Raw genomic sequence first — 20,582 nt, 5'->3', positions numbered from 1 at the left:
ATCTTTGGAAGCACTTGCAGTGTGAAGGACTGTAAAAGAAAGTTCTGGTTCCAAGACATACACATTAGGATAGCTGATCGCATATCCCCCCCCTCCCGCCCCCCCCGTATTCCTGTAAAATGAAGCAAAATTTATTAATGTAGCATAGCTTATTGGTTGGTGGAGAAAGACAGCAGTGAGCATGAACGCAAGCCTGATGAATTAAAGTATTTTCAGGGTTTAACTATTGATAAAAATTAACAATAGCTTTTTGTAACCATGCTTATGCAGTCTCACTGATTGTGTCTTCTCTCACTGCACTAAGAGAGATATTAAGTTATAAAGGAGCTCTAGGTCAGGAAATTGTACTTTAATTTTTATTTTTTTTTTCTTACTGCAAGCTGGCCTTACTTGATGTGAAAGGGGGTAATGCCACAAGAGATGGACTGGAAAAAAATGGAGTGTGTTGAGGAAACACTTACTTCTTCAAAGAGTTCTTGAACTAGAAAATAAGCAATGCTTTGTGCCAGAATGACTGTATGGTTTAGTTGCTGAGGGTCTCGTTCTGACATCTTTATCCCTGCAGGGGCCCAGCTTCTTGCCTGGTGGTCCTTTTAGCCTCAGGGGGTTATGGGTGGGTTGAGGACCCAAGTGATTGAAAAAGTATGTCACTGTTACAGCTTTACACTGTCATCTCCCACAGTCCCAACTGGCTATAGCTCAGTCTTACATTACGTGGCCTAGAAGAGATGGATGTACATGCCTAATTTCTGTTCACACTGTTGCAGAACTAAACTTTGGCAGGAATTCAGATCACCAGTGCCAAGCTAACTAGGACTGACAGTGTAACAAATTAGACCAGGTCTCTAGCTTGGACTGAACAGAGCAATAAAGGTAATAAATTGTAAGAGATGGTGGTATTTTTGTCCTCCTCATCTGGATGTGGTCTTGATTCAGCTAATGGTCTGACTTAATTGACCCCGCCTCCTACACGCATTTGTTAGAGACACTACAAGGGAGGTTATGCAAAGTATATGAACTCTAGCTGAATGCTTTTTTGTAATGGGGAAGGTAATTTTCCATTCTTATGTAATGTTTTCTGGCAAGGCAGATTGAATATGGCTCCCTCTAGAGCCTGCCGACTTTGCAGTCTCCCTTTGCTTTTGTTTTTATTTATATTTTTTCCCTCCCACCATGTTTTAATGTGGAGCACACTGCTCAGCTCATATGGGTCTGGAAACGTTGCACATGAGTGATCTGCTCTGTCACCACATGTTGTGCAGGTACAGGACCACTAGGGTAGATTAGCTGCTGACAGTCCTTTCTGCTATATTCAAAACTGGATCTCTTTATGTGAACTTGGTATTCTTTTCTTTTTTTTTAATGTAAGGCTAAAAGAAGTACTCATGTTCACTTTTTTTCTCATCCCTTTTTTTCAGATAAAGAGAAACATTCTGCTGCTGCCTTTGCCAAATTGTTTAGAAGAGTGTAAATTAAAGTCGTTTAGCTTTAAATATGCTATTGAAGCAGACTGTTTATACAAGTGTAAGAAATTGTAACATAGTATTTGGTCTGGTCTGCAAGGAAAAGTTTTTTTTTTTCTTCATTCTTAAAAAAAATTACATACAGGATATTTGCGATAATGTAGAAAATGCTGTTCGAGGCTCCAGTTAAAGCACCAGTACTTTAGGGCAGTAGAGGCAGTGGTATTTTAATGAGGAACGTGTGATGAGTTTGAGACAGAACAGTTCATGCACATGGTTAAGTTTTTCTTACTGAAAACTACTCAGCAAGTGAATCCAGAATAAGCAGTTACTGGCTAATACAAAGCTGTTGATATTTTTTCACCAGTTGGTGGACGAGTGAGTCGGGAGTTAAATTATACACGGCAGAAGATTGGAGAAGAGGCCATGTTTAACCCCCAGCTCATGATCCAGACTCCACAGGAAGATGGTGCTAACGTACTTACAACAGAAGCACTCCGACAGCACCTTGACTCTGCACTTCAGGCCAGCAGAGTACATGTCTATATGTACAACAGGTAAGGAGAAAAGCAAGTCTTCTTCACCTGGAACAGCTAAAAAGTGGGCAGATGCTTCCCTTCATGTATTTTTGAATGATTAGTGCTTCAGAGCCTTTCTCTTAGAACTGTGTTTTGATTTGAATGTCACTGGTTTCTGGTATTTGACACCACAGCATGACAGCAGTGACAGTTTGGCTTTTAACAAACAAGATGAGGTAAATGGTGCTAAGAGTGATTCTGAGAGTGTTGTCTCAGAATAAACATAAAAATGATGATTGTGCGCTTTCAGAAGGTACCTACTTTGGGCTAGTGAGATGTCTTTCTGAAAAGTGATTCCTCCAGGCTTACTACTTACACGATCATGTATCTAGGAGTGCTGCCTTCTAGGTATGAAGACCTCTGTCTTTCAGTACCCCTTTTCAGCACATCCAATGGATACCTCAGAGAACTAATGCAAAGGCTCACATTTTCTGTGTTCAGCTCCTGCCTTGTTCAAGGTGTTAGAAATCATGGCAGTGGAAGTTGTAATATAGCTGAAAAATAAATGCAGAATTCCTAAAGACTTCATTTCTTCGGTACTAGTGAACATTCTAGTCCCCTGAGCTGGAGCTGTCTTCTCTCTCATTTGTGTCACTGAGTGATATCTTAAACCACAAGTGATCTCATTTGTACAAAGGTGGATTACTATCCCTTTAGCATGTGTTGACTAGCCTGTGCATCAAAAATCAATTCCATTTTTTAATGAGTTTTGCAGAGGATGTGAGAATCAGTGAAACAAATTCTGTATAACTACATGAAATTAATTCTAGTCTGTAACTACAAAAGAGAAAGGCCTTTGATTTTTTTTGGTGAGATGTAGTGTATCTATGCTGAATAATATTTGCCTTTCTGTAATGGGCTATGCCAGTATATGTATATGAGTGACAACTACAAATGTCTGCTACTTTTTAAGAATAAGTTTGGTAGCTGTACAAGAAAAAAAGATTGTTCTTTATATTCCTTGCAGACAATGGAAATTGGAACATTTGTGCTATAAATCAGGAGAACTCATCACAGAAGCAGGTTACATGGACCAGGTATTTGTAGCAGGCATTTAGTTATAAAGATTTTTGTATTCCCATTATTCAGCTTGTACTGTTGTGGTTATATTCTAGTATAACTGTGTTTTTTCCCTTTCTGATTTTGACAGATCATAGAATATCTCTATCCTTGCTTAATTATTACCCCTTTGGACTGCTTTTGGGAGGGAGCAAAGCTACAGTCAGGAACTGCATATCTATTGTAAGCATATTTTTTTGTAACTTTCTGGTCTGAGTCAGTTATAAAACTGCATGATTATCAGTTACACTCCCATTGTTTATTCAGGTTATAGTTCAGCAAAAAAATAAAAGACAAAGTGTAGTGTCTTTACAGAAAATATGCATGGATTTTTTTTCATTGAACAAAATTTTTCCTGTTTCTAAGAGATGAATTGTAGGCATTGATTTAAATCCTGTGTTATTTTTCCTGTTCTGATAGCATGCAGAATGAATTGTAAATTCTGAGTTTAAGCTTCAAAAATTGGTGTTTTGGGTTTTTTTTTCACTTTTTTCTGATGTGTAGTGTGTGTTCATTTGTTTTTTTACCATTAAAAAAAAAAGCAACAAACCACCAAAAACTCCAACAAAACAACAATAACAAAAAAAACACCAAAGGAAAAAAAACCAAACAACCAAAACGCATTTCTTGGAATTATACTCCTAAGAAAATATGTTGGGTTAAATCTCAAACTTTCCTAAGGAATTAAGAACAAATCATCTGCTTATGAGATCATTAAAGAACCCATGTAATATCTTTTATGAGTGGTTTCTCACAGTGATACTACATGCCCTGAATCCTTTAAAGAGTTAATTGTTAATCTGTGCAGGCATTTTCTATTAATTATGCAAGAGTTAGCATTTGAGTTATTGTTTCTGTCCTGGTTTGCATCTCTTTGTAAAAGCAACTTGCAATGGCCATCTCCTAACCTTTAGTGTACAGTTTTAGATGGGGAAATAAGGGGGTTGTGTTTTCTGGCTGGGAGATTTGGAAGAACGACTTAAGCCTAGTTAAGCAGATACACTGTGGTTTGAACCACAGAATAAGGCAGCCAAAAGCCTTTCTATTCTGTTAAGATCACAAATTCAGAAGTGGGGAGTAGGAGACATAACAGTGATAGTGATGACAGCCATGGTATCAGGAAAGCTTGATGGTTGGTACTCAAGCTGCCAGAACATTTGAAGAAGCCCAGTATTGTTATAGGTAAGCAAAGATCAACTACATTGATTGACTACATTTGCAAGGTGATTATTAGACCAGCAAGAAGTGATCTGGTACTATGAGAAAAGCTTTCTTTCGTCAGCCCCCTCTCTTTTTTCCCCTCCCCACCCCAATGCTTTGAAGCAGCAGTTGTTTGCTTTTTTGTTGTTTGGGTGCATGATTTGTTTCGATTTTCTTATAAATAGGAAGTATTTTTAACCTGTTTTATACAGTAATTTTGTAAGAAATGAATAATTTTCTTAGAATTACAGCTGAGCTGCAAGAAAAGTACATTAAAAAACTAATTAAAACATACACTACGTTTTGTGAAGCAATCTTACCAGAGTGTGTTTTAACTTGTAGCAGAGAACAATTCTATTATTTGTACAAATATGAATTTTAAAAGTATGTTTCTTTCAGTACTTCTTTTCTCTTTTGTGTGTGTGTCATTTTCTCTTGGTTTCTCTTGCAGAGGGAAGCCTCCTTTGCAGTGGATCAACTTTGACCCTTTAGAATTCTTGGAAGAGTTAAAGAAAATAAACTACCAAGTGGAGAGCTGGGAAGAAATGCTGAATAAAGCAGAGGTTGGTCATGGTTATATGGATCGACCCTGCCTGAATCCTGCTGATGCTGATTGCCCAATCACAGCTCCTAATAAAAATTCCACCAAAGTAAGTTTGCTTGCCCCTGTGGGTGTCATTCCAAGGAGGGGAAGGGTAGGAAGGGAGGTCAGAGAGAAGAAGGTATCATTTTCTTCCAAGCAGTAGTTCATATTCTTGAGTGATGTAATTTTTCTTTTGCTGTTATATGGTGTTAGCCCACAGCGACAAACTTTCCCTCTCATTCATGCAATGCTTAGTCCAACGTATTTGGAGTAAGAATATGGCTGTCAGCTGCTGGCTGGGTGTGACGGAGTGGTTGATGTTCAGTTTCAGCAAACCTGATGCCTCAGACAGACGTAACCACTGCCGTAATACAGCTGCTGCTGTATATTCCACACAGCACAGCAGAGCATTCCCTCAGGTAGTGCCAGTTCTGCCTATGTTTGTGAAGGTTTGAAGTAATGGGCCTCAGTTTTATATGTCCTTTTATCAGCCAGAGCAGGCTTTGGACAAATCGTCTGCTCATCAAGTATCTGTCTGAATTATTCAAAGGGATTTGTTGGAACACATTCCTCTTTTTCTAGATGTCCTAGATTGTCTTTAATATCTGTTATTCTAGTATAGCCCATGTTGAACTAGGATATGAGTTTGTCTGAAGTTATGAAGCTGATTAATGGCTTTTTTATAACTTTTTCTAGCCTCTTGATGTAGCCCTTGTTTTGAGTGGTGGATGCTATGGACTGTCAAAAAAATACATGCATTGGCAGGAGGAGTTGATTATAGGTGGTACAGTCAAGAACGGCTCTGGTAAACTTGTCAGGTAAAAAAATGTGCAAAGAAAATTTTGAAGATTATTGTTGTTAGAGTTTGGGTTTTGAGGCACAGGAATCATGCAAAATTGTCCTTCGATTGTGCAAAATATGCTGCCTTCCATGTGTATTGTGAATCTCTGGAGTACATGTCTCAGGAGAACAGAATTTAAAAGAGTGATTGGACAATTGTTTAAATTAGAGGAGGTGTCATTGCTTTATGCTTCTAACTTCAGAATGGTAGTATGCATTGCTCAGCAAGAAGGCTTTTCCTGGAAACTTTGTTGTTTAGAATGTACATATAAAGCATTAAACAGTTCTTAAAGCACTGAACACCTTTGATCATGTTTTGAAATATGAGGAAAGGAAAAAGGAGACAAAATAATTTACATAATGTGCTCCCTCATTTGACTTCTCTCAGAATTCCAAAATATCAACTATTGAACTTTTTATTCAGGATCAGTATAGAGGAAAATCTTTATTTTCATGTCCCTACATCTTGAGTACAGTTGTGAGTGATGAACAAACCCCTTTGTGTTAGGCTTCTTGAAGAATTCATGAAATGTTGGAATTCAGTGGAGGAAAAAACTCACGGAATAGAGCTCCTTCTGGAAAACGGAGGCTATGCTAAGCTAAATCATGGTTCTTCCATATTTAATATAGATACCTTTCACTAGAACCTTTAATACTAATTTTGACATTTTTCACATTCACTCTAAACATTGGCAAGTCTTTCAACAACAAGCCAAATAATATCTTTTTACTGAAAATGAAAATAGCTCATTAAGTTTCTAAAACTGTTGAATACAGTTGCATGCTGTGGAAATTCAGGATGGATAGTTATTAACATTGTGTACTCCTCACAGCTTGTGAGGCATCAGCAGTTCAATCTGGCATTTCTCTACAATTGATGAAAAAGAGCAAGGTCTTCAAATGACAAATGTTCAACAGCATTTACAAAATCTTGTAGAAACAACTATTCCTGTGCCATCCTTACGGTAATGTTATCTGTCAGTCACAACCTTTATAACTGATTTGTAGGGTTACATTCTTCGCTTCTGAAACCAATCCTGTTGAAACTAATGGCAAAACTCTTAACTTCAGTGAAACCAGATTTTGCCCTAATGCTGCATAGACTAGTACAGCTGCACCAGATACACAGCAGAATAATTCTGCTCTGTTCAATTTTAATACAAACATGTGCCTTATAAAATCAAGAATTCTTGCAAGCTCCTATTAAGGTCTCATTTGGGACTTGATACCATGAAAATAATTTCCTGAAAATGCTCATTTTATGCCTCTTCCTGCTCTCTTTCTCTTCATCTTACAGTGCCCAGGCTTTGCAAACCATGTTTCAGTTAATGACTCCTAAACAAATGTATGAGCACTTCAAGGGGTATGAATATGTTTCACATATCAACTGGAACGAAGATAAGGCAGCAGCAATTCTGGAAGCCTGGCAGAGGATGTATGTTGAGGTAAAATTGAAAATAACCTAGGTATACTACAAAGTCCTGTTAAGATCCACTGCTTTCTATTATTACTTTTTACAGTATTTCTTCAAGGAAGATGCTTAAACCAGAACCTACTTGGTTTTTCACTTATGGGAAGCCATGAAGGTTTTGCTCTTTGCTGTCTGGAACGTTTCTGCTTTGCTGGGGCTGAGAAGGAACCAAAGAACTAGCTGGAATTTAAAAGCTTTTGATTAGTATGGTTATTCTACAGGTATCTGGAAAGCATTAGCAAGCCCTTGGCTGCTCTCCTAGTGGCAGCCTGGGTGGGGGGAGGCTATGTGACAATACTTGGCCTCCATGTCCCAAGCTCTGACCTCTGTGGCACTGCTTCTGATCTCTTCAAATGGCCAAACAGGGGAAATGAGGAGCACACTGCAGAGATTGCTGGCCTTAAATGCAAAACTAGTACTACAGTAAATCCAAAGTGGAGTTACGGGAAGAGGCTTCAAGTTAAATGTTTAGAATAGGCTGAGAATGCATCAGCCTTTTCTGAAGGATGCAAGTTCTTGTCTGGTAATAAGTGACTTGCAAGAAATCATTAACCAAAGGCATATGTGTAGCATCAGCATAATCTTTGTGTAGGATGTAGGCTTACATAGGCACACCAAAGCAAAAATAGTTGATTTCAGATGTGTGTTGTAGAAGATGGTAGTAAGTTTTTTCGTTAGTCACTCCAAGTTTTATTTTTCTTTTTGTAGGTTGTTCACCAAAGCGTTGCAAAAAATTCTACTCAGAAGGTGCTCTCCTTTACTACAACAACCCTGGATGACATCCTAAAATCATTTTCTGATGTCAGTGCTATCAGAGTAGCTAGTGGCTACTTACTAATGGTAATAAAATAAAAGAAATTTGATTTTCTCTGGCCGTAGAGCAAGACTTACATACCTGCTTTACTGTTACCTGTCAGTATTCCAGAACATTTTAGGCATATTTAAAATAAATACATCAGTTTGTAAACTTTTGCCTTGGCCTTGTCAACTTGTTCCTGTGTATAACAGCTGTGATGTGTCTGTTCTGTTGACAAGTGTTTGTAAGGATGTATATTTTTGGGTGGGGAGAAGTAGCTGTTAGTGAAGGATCCATCATAATATTTTGCCTTTTTTACCTCCCAATTCCTTCTTCCCCTCCCCTGCTTTAGCTTGCCTACGCCTGTTTAACAATGCTGCGATGGGACTGTGCCAAGTCTCAGGGTGCTGTGGGGCTGGCAGGAGTGTTGTTGGTTGCACTCTCAGTGGCTGCAGGATTGGGGCTGTGTTCATTGATTGGAATTTCCTTTAATGCTGCCACAACTCAGGTAATTTCAGAGACACAAGTCTGCTGTTAAAAATACAAGTACTTTGTTAGTCAGTGGACACAATTGAACGTTTGATGGGAAAAAAAACGCAAAATTCTTTTGGCTCTAGATTTTTATCTGTGCCTTTTTGCTGTCTCACACCTTATGCTATTAGAAATTAAGGGATCATGCTACCAAATGATACTGAAGAAAAAAGGCAGGTACTGTGTGGTATGTATAATTACTAGATTTTGGATTCTTTGATTTTTCTATGTCCCAATACAAGTGAAGGCATACAGTTTTATATAAGAAGCTGCAGATTTCGTCTTTATGTCTGAATATATATTCTGAAAATATTTTGAGTATAACTTGAGTTATTAGCAGATGTTCTCTGTCTACCAAAAACTTGAATTGCTTACGGTGAGTTTTTTGTACCTGCAAATTGTATACTGAAGTTCCTCAGCAGTACTCCAGAATAAAAGTTAATAGCTGTATTGCATCCTTTTGATTTTCATTTTACCCTTGGATTTGTGTACAGTATAATGTAATAGTTGCTTTAATTAGCTATTTAATGGCTAGCTGCATGGCAGATCATAAAACAACCTTCTTGTTTTTCCTTTGTTTTGTTTCTCCCCTAAGGTTTTGCCTTTTCTTGCTCTTGGAGTTGGTGTGGATGATGTTTTCCTTCTGGCACATGCATTTAGTGAAACAGGGCAGAATAAGAGAATTCCATTTGAGGTAATGACTCAAGTGGGGTTTTGGGGGAAGATAAAACAAAAGGCTTCGTATAGGAAAACACGACTGTATCCAGAATTTTAAAAACCTTTTGTTTTTTTCTCAGAAGTTTTTTCTTGGGTCTGGAAATTCTTATTTTTGTCAAAACAGGAAATTACATCAATACTTGTGATCCTGGAAAGTTTTGGAATTTTCACTTTTCATCATTGGGGTTTTTGTTGTTATTGTTTTGCTTGGTTGGTTGGTTGGCTGGTTTGGGTTTTTTTTTTTTATTTATATATTTTTCATTGACTAGTGTTTCAGGTTCATTTTGTCTTGAAGTTTTAATTTATAGTTGTCATATAAAGGCTGGTTTATGTAATCCAGATTCTACCTCAGAATTTCAAGGAAATTAGGAACAAACTCAAGTACAAGTCTCACAATTATAGAATGCTGTTAATGGAAGAACACAAACATTTTAACGTGAAAAGAAAGAAAAGCAGGACAGCTTAGAAAACAAACATTTCTTTTTATTTGTATCAAGTGTTAACTTTATTTGCTATGTCCTTAAATTTGAATTATTTTGTATATTTTTTTCTCTGGGTTTTTCTTTTCTCATGTTTATAATTTACGTGACATTTTAAAGTGTGTTTGCTATTGTTATGAAATCAGAGGTGTTGTCACTTCTATGAGCCTTTCTTTGTATCTACCTTTTTACCTTCAGTCCAAAGTTTCATATCCAAAGTACAAACTATTTAAAAAGAAACGTGTATTTGCCCATACTGTTTTGTACAAGTGATATTTTCCATGTGCTCTATGCAGCTGGCTTCACATGCAGGCACTACAGCTTCACTCTGCTATAACCTCCATATGTTTCAAAATAGCCTCTTGGGTTGGGAAAGGGTCGTGTTATTGTCTTGATATTTCTGAAATTTTTGTGTGTGGTCCCCAGGTTTGGGGTTTTTTTCTTCTGTTACATAGTGCTTCAAGATGTATAGCTACCTTATGCCCCTGTGCTGTTAATACATGTTTGTTTGTTTGTTTGTTTTTTGTCTGAGAACACCAATTGACTCCACTGTAGAAAATACATCCTACTCAATTACAGATGTATTTGATATAATGTCAGTACCCATTTAGTACTGTGTTCTGAAGCTGAAATCAGCTTTGTTACTTGTTTTCTACCCTCAGAGAAGATGTGTCATCTGCTTTTATCCTTGAACCGTATATGTAATATATTGTTTATTCTGACATACTCTGAAATGCACATTTGTTTTCAGAATTTAACCATAAAAAAATTTTCTCTCTTACTGTGTTACATCTGTAGGATATCAGGACATCAGCTTATTCACTTGACTGTTACGGGATGTCGTTTGTTTTGCAGGACAGAACAGGTGAATGTTTGAAGCGAACAGGAGCAAGTGTAGCCCTTACATCTATCAGCAATGTCACTGCTTTCTTTATGGCTGCCTTAATCCCTATTCCTGCTTTACGAGCATTTTCACTCCAGGTAGGTTTGTACGCTGTTCCGTTAGCTCTTATGCATGGTCCCATCATGGAAGGCCAATATTGATACCTTCCTGTGGCGGTGTTGAATATGTTAAGTGCTGCTGCGGTTCATTGAACCCGTATGTGATCACTGCTTACCATAGGCCTAGGTAGTAACTGCTGCCTTCAATTGATTCTGCTCCTCCCATTTCTCATGCCTGGGATTTCTTGCATCCTCTTAGCAAGTGAAAGAATACCCTGCCCTGTCACAGATAAGTTGAGTGTAAAAGCCAAGATGTATGCAACTAAGCAGAAACAAGTTTCCAGAAATCAAGAGGGTTAGACCACACTGTATGTAGTGTGTAGTAGGACGAGTTTAATCCTTTCATTCATGTTTGTCTGATTTGCTCCTCTTAAAAACTATAACCAAAGCAGCAAATATACATGTGCTATATTAATTATCACTACAGCAGTTTGTACTCCCTTACTCCCACTGTAATTTTAGCAAGCTTTGAGAAACATTAAGAATTTTACATTCCAACTGCTTTGAGAGAAAATGTGGATTATTTGTGCTGAACCATGTATCTTCCTCTCCATTTCTCTCATTGTCTTGTATTTCTGTATGATAATATACCTTCAGGAATATGAAATATTAAGGGTGCTGGAGAAAGCTTTCTTCTAAAAGCAAGAGCTCTCTGAAGAAAGCTTTCAAAGTTTCTCCCCTGACAGAAGCAATTTATAGTACTGCCTGACCTTGGTGCAGAGCAAACAAACTGTACGTTTTCAGTAGTTATTTTTCTTCTGCTGTAGCCTGATTCTCCAGCCATTTTTCATTCTCCTTGAGCCTTTGGCTGCCCAGAGGAAGCAAATGCTGCAATCTTTCTTAATTCATGTGGCAATTACTGATGTTTCCAGAGATTTAGGTATGCTTGCATTAAGCTGTAAAATTGCAGGTAAACCATTTACAAGTGCAGTTACTCTACCAATAAGAATTAATAATTTGTTTACCGTTGTCTTCTAAGTAGAGGAATTAAAGATGTCATTGGTTTTCTTCATTGTTTAACAGATGTCTTTGGCAACTAAAACTAGATCCTTAGTCCTGAACGTTTAGTAGTGTTTAGCTCTGCTGATTTGCCAAAACGTAGATGTGATGTGACAGGGAATTTTTTTCCTTATGGCAAAGACCAGTGTCAATGTGTGAAATATTTTTGGAAGAAGTCATTTATGTTTGCTGAATTTGTGGCCCAGTTTCAGACATTCAATCGGTAGCTTAAGCAGCGAACAGGATACTGGAGATCTTCACGAGAAATCAGAGGATAAGACTTTTGTGTTACGATTTTGTCCCAGTGATGCTACTGAGCTACCAAAATTAATTTTTGTCCCAATGATGCTACTGAGCTACCAAAATTAATTTTTATCTGTTCAGATTTTGTACAGCCTTTCTCTTTTCTCACTTTTCACATCAGGACATGACTGGTTAACTTTGGGATGTAGGTGGAGACAACAGCTGTAATTGTTACTGTAGTTTAGGTGTAAGTTAAATACGCCTTTCCTAAAGTCTCTTTTTTTTGCTTTTTTTCTTTTTTTGCTTGCTGCCATGCTTAGACTGAGTCACTGAAAATTCAGAAAACGAAGTCTGCATAGCAAAATGACAAACAAAATGCTTCCAATAAGATTTCAACATAATCATGTATGAACAAGTTAACATTATTCATAATAAAACATCATAATCAAAGTGCTTTTTAAGGCAGTGATTAATATGTAATCTATGTGAACATTTGGCCGTCCAGAAATCAACCTTTGAGTTACTCAGTCTTTTCTCACGTGCATCTGTAATTGTCTTTGCTTGCACATAATCCTACTTACAGGTATATAAAAAGTGATGCAAACGTGCAGAAAAAGGGCATTTGGAGACCTGTAATGAGGGTTTATTGATGCAAGAGTAATATATATAACTTATTTGTCTATGTTGGGAACCAATTAAATAACATTCCTTGCTATTACAAAGGAACATCTATTACTTGCTTTGCCTATCGTCGCCAATAAATAAAATAAAATAAAAATCAGGTGATTTTTTTACACAAGATTCAGAATCAGAAATCCATGGCAGATTTTGGTGGGTGGTCTGTTTTTATATATGGGTGTCTTTATTTACGGTCTTCTTGCACCTTTTCCCTCTCACTCGGGCTTGTTTAGACAAGAAGTGCTTGCCATCTGTGATAGCTTCCTAGCAAGACTTAGAAAAGCCAGTGAAATACCATATTACTTTTCACAGGTGCTGCTGCCTTCTCATCTAGATAGTGAATTTTTAACAGATGAGCTTAAAAAAATGATTGCTCTTGGCCTTGTTTTGCTCTTCGTTAACTTTTCTTAAGAGATTGTGAGGTAATTGTCAAAGTTTCCGTAACTTTTGAGGTCCAGTATCTGTATAATACTGATACAGCTGCTGAGGGAGAATAAATGCTTTCCTGCATCTGGAAGTCCAACTTTAGTTAGCAGCTCAGGTTTTGCATATAAATGTTTCCTTCTTTCTCAGGTTCTGTTCTATTCTGCCAGCTAAATCTGTTCATTGATATCTCGGAGTTCATTTACCTTATGGAACTCAAACACAGCAGCAAGTCTGGTGCTATCTTAGGAATTTCCTAGGATTAGCTCTTGCAGAGTTTCAACAATGGAAGTGAGTCCTTTTGAAAGTGAGGTTTTAAAAATGAATAGGTACTATTTTAGCCTTTTCACAGTGGTTGGTTGTTTTTTGTTTTGTTTTGTTTCATTTGTTGATCTTATTAAGCCCCTTGTTTAAGTAGTTTTTGGGCTTTGGGATTCTGAACATGTCCCCCCATACTCAGTCACAAGAATTACCTGTAAGAGTGCTTAGGACTTTGAGGAGTAGGTCCTGAGTGTTCAGGTGCAGTTTATTCCTTAAAATTGTGGCAGAGGAGGGGGTTAACAGAGAAATCCACTGGAAGTTTTTGAAGCTTGCAGTATAAATGTCATAAACAGAGCGCTTTGTTTGGAGTATAACTGAAGGAAGGCAAGGCAGAATGCAACTACTGCTGGGCTGAATTCTTTCCTCTGACTATTCGGACGTTATTATGGAATAAATCCTGCCCAGGGAAGAGGAGGTACAGCTTTACAAAAATTAATCTAATTCTTCTTGCTTGCATCAGAAATTTCCTGCCCTAACAGCAGAAGAGTGGGTGTAGTTTCACTAATGAGTGGGAAGGGAACTTTTCCCAGTAATACTTAGCAGTAACTATTTCCTTCACCTTAAGAATGACTTTTTTTTTGCCCTAAATGTAAAAGCGCATTACCAGGTGGATTTGTGGAGAGAAAGAATGTAAGTTTTTAAGCTCGTTCAGTTATCTTGCTCTGCTGAAATTATTTGTCCCCCTCTTTTTACCTACTTCATCTACCTTTTTCTGCTACTGACGAGAATTTAACAAGCAAAATTAAAGCCTAAGGAAAAAGGGGAGGACAAGATGGGGATCCTAGTCTGTACACTGCCAGGAGGGAGTTCCAGGTAGGCAGTAACAGGGTGGAAGTTTCGCTGACAGACCTCCTCAGCTCTTCATCACCTCTGGCTATACAGCACACCCGTTCTCTGTGGGTGGGCTGCCAGGAATGGCACATAGCTGCACATACCTTTAGAGGGGCCCCAGCCTACCAGCCTGGCTTGCGTCTCTCTTGCTGCCTTCAGCACAGACTGCCATTCTTCTGTCTTCGTTAACTGTTGCAGCAGTAATAATATTTGTAGGCTGTGCATTATGAAAAGATGCAAAAAGCAAAGTATGTTTCTCAGGAAGTAAGCAGCATTTTTTTCTGATTAATGGAATTTTTTTACTACTCTCTGATGTCATTTCACTGAATGCCTTCATTTTACACCCTTAAGTAGGCCCCATTTTATCCCTTTTAGCACTAAACTTACCTTTCTCAAGGAAAAGGTCTGAGGCCCTTTCCTCTCCCATTTGACCATTCATCTCTAAAGGGGTGAGAGAAGATGCCCTGTCCCCAAAAATCCTAAGCATGCTCTCAGCTTGGATGCTGCTAACAGATTGCCTGTAGTCTGGAAGCTCTGGTGCCACAAGGTTTTGGTGGTGCTTTTCCAATCAATGTAATTGTTAACATTGTGATTTCTCATACATTCCCACTCCAGACTGCCAGGTGTCTAATGGTATTGGTAGGGGAAGCAGTGGTGGATGTGTCTGAGTTACCCCTCAACATTTTTTCTTTTTCTCACCTTATCAAGTCACAGGGTGGGTTTTTTCATGTATCAGTTCTCATTTTTGTCCCAAGAACAATCTTCTCTGTATTTAATTGTGACAATTGAGAAGTGTTACTTCCTTGAAATGCTGGGGACGTGGATGAAGGAAAAACAGTGTGCAATATAGAGGAAGTGTGGTGTTAACCTCTAGGAATCTCTTTAAATACAAGCCAGAACAGGGGCCTATTTAAAAATACTTAACTTGCAGGGTTAGAACATCAACACTGGGATGGCGCAATGGAAAATCTAGTTCTTATAAAGAGATGCCATGTCCATAGGCAGATTTACTATATGTTGTTAGATTAGTCTTGAGAGTTTTTAAGCATCAAACGTGCCTATAACTAATTTTAAGGGCATTTCTCCCGTACACTTAAGTAATAGCTTTCAGGTTGAGTGGCATTTCAGATTCAAAGATACTGTAGTCTACAAAGGGAATAGATAAGGCATAAGGTATTTGCAGTTCCTGGAGCCCAGAGGACTTATGTTAATTTTTCAGCCATGCTGGGAAGAGTAAAAATTACTGCGTCAGGTCCTAGCTGCTTTTTCAAATCTCAATAAATCTTAACTGACCTTAATAGAAGATCTCAGCCTTGTCTGGTTTAGCAGCAACGAAACAAGCAGTCGTATGAAACAGGTCCAACAAACACCTAGCTTGCAACAGCAGATGGTGGTTTTTCTGCCAGATTCAATTAATTCTAGAGAGGATCAAACAGAAATTAGTTAAAGTCTTGTCTATGACCATATGTACCTTCTGGTGTGAATATTTATAAATCCTAAAGTAGTCGCTTCATCTTTTCTCTCAAAGATGGCTAAATAGTAATTTGGCTCTAAGTACTAGATAAATTCTGTTTTAGTAGTTATGCCTACAGGAAACCAGCAGGACCAAAATCTTAGGCAGGCTGGAGAGAATTAGAAGAGAAACACCAATAGTAAACGCTTTGGTATGCAGTAAATTTATGATTGAAATTATGAGAAAGTACTGACATACCTAGTTGCAATTCTCAGGAAAGTAAAAAGAATATCTAATCTTTTTTTGTTATAATTTGGCAGCTTCAAAACTGTAAAAGTCATTCAGTGTGTTAGCACTTCTATTTTCACGTATAGAGAGACATAAAAAGAAAAATTACATTAGTTAGTTGATTTATATTTATTATACAAAAGAGTAAAAATTTTTAAACCAGATTTTGCATACTGCGTTTTTTTGAGCTGCCAGTCTTCAGACCTGATTTTTTCAACGTCAAAATCAGCCATTTGTTAAATTTTGGAAAAAAGGGACTCTACTTACATCAGGTCAGCAATTTCATTTTTGTAGCCCAGCTTCTGTTCTTTTTGATGACAGTTCTGACCCAAGTGGTTGTTTGTTCGCAAGTTAGAGGAGGAGGCACTGGATAGTTTGTGATGTCCTTAATGTGCAACTAGGTGGCCACTGTTAATCTCATGGGGAAGACAGAAGGATTTCAAGGTTTTGTTCACCTTGTTCATGGCTTAACCATTCTTCTTCTAGTGTCTCTCCTAATCTTTTAACTATCTTCCAGTCCTATCTTTGCCCAGGCTTTCATTTTGTGATGAGTACTGCTCCTAACAATTTTGCCTTACAAATAAATGCTCTTAATAATAACAATAGATGCTGCATCACAGATGTTTGTGGAGTTTCTCTGGGAATCTCAATATGGGAAAGGGTTTGAAGTACAGTTTGAAAGGGAGTGGGTGGAGAGGTTGGTTTTTTTCATTACATAATGTTCGCTTTACAAATTAAACCAAGTATTCTTGTTCCAATTTAAGACTAATTTTGGAAGACTGGCTCATTAATCAAGTTCAAGTTAAACACAAACATATTAATGTGTAGGTTTAATGAATGTGTGATTAATGTTGAATCTTCTTTAGAAATAATCCCTGATAAACCCAAAATATTGCTCTTTTTAACTAGTCTTTTATGGAAGTGTACCAAGTGCATTATATTTTACTAAATAGAATAGTTTTATTAAAATTTACTTAAACCTTTGTTTAATTTCTGATTTAATAATGTGGTTTAATGTTACTATGATACTTAAATAGCTTCAAATCTCTTAAATGTGACAAGTTCAGCTCTAGTTCCAGGTTTGCTTTTACTTTCATCTTTTTTTAAAGTGAGGATGTAAATGTGGCAGAATCTCATGCAAAAGTATAATTTGTTGACTGTTTTTCCACTTCAAGAGTCATTACCACATTTCCAGGCACAGATGTATTAAAATAGTACGAATTTTCCTGTTAGAAGATTAATTAACTACAACAGGCCTAACAAACTGAAACGAGAATGTAAAAGTATATCTCCTAGTTTTCAGGGAGGAGCTTAAAAGAATCTGATGGATTGACATGAGAAATGGGTGAATGGATGAGAATTGCAAGGAAGTTTTATCCTTCTTAAAGCTGATGCTCTATGTGAAGCTTAGTTGTGACTTCACTTCTGTGACTGATTTCACCTTTCCTATGGTTGGTCTCTTAGGCAGCAGTCGTGGTAGTATTCAACTTCGCGATGGTTCTGCTGATTTTTCCTGCTATTCTGAGCATGGACCTTTATCGTCGGGAAGACAGGAGATTAGATATATTCTGCTGTTTCACAAGGTGAGAACGTGTGATAGATTGATTTATAAGGTGTCCTTGTTGTGGTCACCGATCGGTGCTACCATTCCTTACCAGGAGTGGGAGTGCTTCCTTGCAGTGGGGTCAGTATGCTACTGTTACGATTTCATTGCCAGTGGTTGACTTATATTCACTACCATGATTTCTACCAAGATAAGAGGAAAACTTAGAATACATCTGTCTGTCTCACACACTTTTCCCTTCATTTGTACATACATGTTCATTTTGAGCATTGGAGGACAACTTTTGAAAAACAGATAAAAGATCCATGCTTTAGGAATATCTTCAAGTATTATTAGAATGTTACGGGGTATTGCAAGGTGCCCAGAGCCAGTACTGGGTAATCCTGGAAGTCTGTACATAACTCAGTGTACTGAGAAGCCTTGTTTACAGTTAATCATAGAATGGCTTGAAGATTATCTAGGCCCATGGGCAGAGACACCTCCCAGTAGACCAGGTTGCTCAAAGCTTCATCCAGCCTGGGCATAAACACTTTCAGCGATGAGGAGTCCACAACTTCTATGGGCAACCCGTTCCAGCATCTCACCACTCTAATAGTAAAGAACTTCTTCCTAATGTCTAATCTAAATCCACCCTGCTCAAGTTTGAAACCATTGCCCCTTGTCCTGTCACTACATGCCCTTATAAACAGCCCCTCTCCAGCTTTCCTGTATGCCACCTTCAGGTACTGAAAGGCTGCTATAAGGTCTCCCTATAGCCTTCTCTTCTCCAACTGAACAGGCCCAATGCCCTTAGCCTGTCCTCCTAGGAGAGGTGCTCCAGCCCTCTGATGGTCTTTGTGGCCTTATCGGCACCTTCTCCAAGAGATCCATATCCTTCTTGTGTTGGGTGCTCCAGAGCTGGATGCAGTACCCCAGATGGGGTCTCACAAGAGCAGAGTAGAGGGGCAAAATCACCTCCCTTGACCTGCTGGCCACATTTGTTTTGATGCAGCCTAGGATGCAGCTGGCTTTTTGGGCTGCCAGTGCGCACTGCCAGCTTATGTCAAGTGCCTCATCAACCAGCACCCTCAAGTCCTTCTCTGCACAGCTGCTCTTAATCCACTTTGTCACCCAGCCTGTATTTGTGACCTAGGTGCAGGACCTTGCACTTTGCCTTGTTGAACCTCATGAGGTCGCCTTGGGCCCACTTCTCCAGCCTGCCAAGGTCCCTCTGGATGGTGTCCTTTCCTTCCAGCATGTTGACTGCACCATACAGCTTGGAGTCATCAGCAGACGTGCTGAGGGTGCACTCAATCCCACAGTCCATGTCACTGACAAAGTAGTGCCAGTCCCAGTCCCAAGCCTTGAGGGACTCCACTTAGCATAGGCCTCCATTTGGACATTGAGCCTTGACTGCAACTCCTTGAATACAGCCACTCAGCCAATCCCTTATTCACCAAGTGATCCATCCATCAAATCATGCCCTTCCAATTTAGACACTGGGATGTCACGTGGGACATCCACTTTGCACAAGTGCAGGAAGGTGGGATCAGTAGCTATTTTCTTACCCACTTATGCTGTGACCTAATCATAAAATACCACCACCATATTTTTCAAATATGATGGAAAGTGACTTTGCAACTTCATCCACTAGTTTCCTCAGGACCCGAGAAAGGATCTTGTCGGGTCCCATGGACCTGTGCACCTTCAGGTTCATGTTTATTCTTCATGGCCTCACACCTGGCCTTCTCTCACAGTAAGTGGATCTTCCTTTTCCCCATCGCTATCCTTGCTTTTTGCAACTTGAATGGTTTATTTACAGCCCTTGCCATTGAAGACCAGGGCAAAAAAAAAACATTGAGTACCACAGCCTTCTCCATATCCTGTGTGACCAGCTCCCCCATTCCCTTCTGGAGAGGGCCCATATTTTCTCTTTTCTTCATTCTCTCACTGACGCATTTACAAAAACTTTACTTGTTCCCCTTAATGACCCTAGCCAGATTGAATTCCATTTGCTATGCTGCTTCCAGACCTTGCTGCTTGGACAGCGTCTCTGTATTTCTCCCAGGTTAGCTGTACCTGTTTTCACCCTTTGTAGGCTTTATTTTTGCAACTAATAGTGTCCAGGAGCTCCTTGTTCATCCATGCAGACCTCCTGGCATTTTTGCCTACCGTGCTTTTTGTTGGGATGCATTGTTACTGGGCTTGGGGGAGGTGATCCTTGAATACTAACCATCTTTCTTGGGCCCCTCTCCCCTCCAGGGCTTTATCCCAGGGTACCTTACTAAACAGGTCCTTGAGGAGCTCAAAGTGTGCTCTCCCGAAGTCTAGGCTAGTGAGCTTGCTATGCCCCCTTCATGTTGTCCTAAGAATCATAAATTCAACCATTTCATGGTCACTGCATATAAAATTGCCCTTGAGCTTCATGTTGCCCACCAGCCCCTCCTCATTGCTGAGAAAAGGTCCAGCATGTCACCTTTCCTCCTTGGCTCCTCTACCACTTGGAGGAGGAAATTATTACAGTGGATTCCAGGAACCTTACCGACTGCCAATGCCTCGTTGTTGTTCCTCCAAGAGATACCAGGGTGGTTAAAGTTCTTCATGAGATCTGGGGCTTATGAATGTGAAGCTGTTCCTTCTGTCTATAGAGGGCCTACCTGGTCTTCTTGATCAGGTGGTCTGTAGCAGACCCCCACTATGATATCACCTGTCCCTGCCCTCCCTTTAATCCTAACCCGTAAGCTCAGAGGGTTCCTCATCCTTCCGCAGATGGAGTTCCATGGACATCATAATTACTATGTGCTAATTCTTGTGGTTTTCATGCCTTTATTTAAAAACATAAAGTTTAAACTGTGAAATCACTTTCCCTTACCTGTGTTTTTTATAGAACTATGAGGAATGCAGGATTATCAGTGCCATTACAGAATAATGCTTGATGAAGTTTGTGTTACAGATGCAACAGTAATTTGGAGTGATGATACTATCATTCTAAAGAGTGTATAAAATCACAGAATGGTTTGGGTTGGAGGGGATTTCCAAAGGTCGTCTAGTCCAAACCCCCTGAGAGCAGAGACATCTTTGGGG

General features: G+C 38.9%; 1 protein-coding gene across 1 annotated transcript in view; it reads left to right on the top strand.

The window, feature by feature from the left end:
* The first annotated feature begins 1,874 nt into the window (after nucleotides 1-1,874).
* Nucleotides 1,875-20,582, top strand: part of PTCH1 (patched 1) — a 43,722-nt gene continuing 25,014 nt past the window's right edge. The window contains exons 1-11 of the mRNA XM_054397232.1: nucleotides 1,875-2,020; nucleotides 3,009-3,078; nucleotides 3,192-3,283; nucleotides 4,752-4,950; nucleotides 5,580-5,701; nucleotides 7,021-7,168; nucleotides 7,903-8,034; nucleotides 8,343-8,498; nucleotides 9,117-9,215; nucleotides 10,573-10,698; nucleotides 17,420-17,538. Of these exons, the coding sequence (XP_054253207.1) occupies nucleotides 1,890-2,020; nucleotides 3,009-3,078; nucleotides 3,192-3,283; nucleotides 4,752-4,950; nucleotides 5,580-5,701; nucleotides 7,021-7,168; nucleotides 7,903-8,034; nucleotides 8,343-8,498; nucleotides 9,117-9,215; nucleotides 10,573-10,698; nucleotides 17,420-17,538 (1,394 nt within the window). The 5' untranslated portion in view covers nucleotides 1,875-1,889. The remainder of the gene's footprint in view (nucleotides 2,021-3,008; nucleotides 3,079-3,191; nucleotides 3,284-4,751; nucleotides 4,951-5,579; nucleotides 5,702-7,020; nucleotides 7,169-7,902; nucleotides 8,035-8,342; nucleotides 8,499-9,116; nucleotides 9,216-10,572; nucleotides 10,699-17,419; nucleotides 17,539-20,582) is intronic.

This window comes from Indicator indicator, chromosome Z (assembly GCF_027791375.1).
Source record: "Indicator indicator isolate 239-I01 chromosome Z, UM_Iind_1.1, whole genome shotgun sequence".
In the NCBI taxonomy this organism is placed as follows: domain Eukaryota; kingdom Metazoa; phylum Chordata; class Aves; order Piciformes; family Indicatoridae; genus Indicator; species Indicator indicator.
Note: the sequence above shows the minus strand (reverse complement) of the source record. Positions and strands in the feature narration are given on the sequence as shown.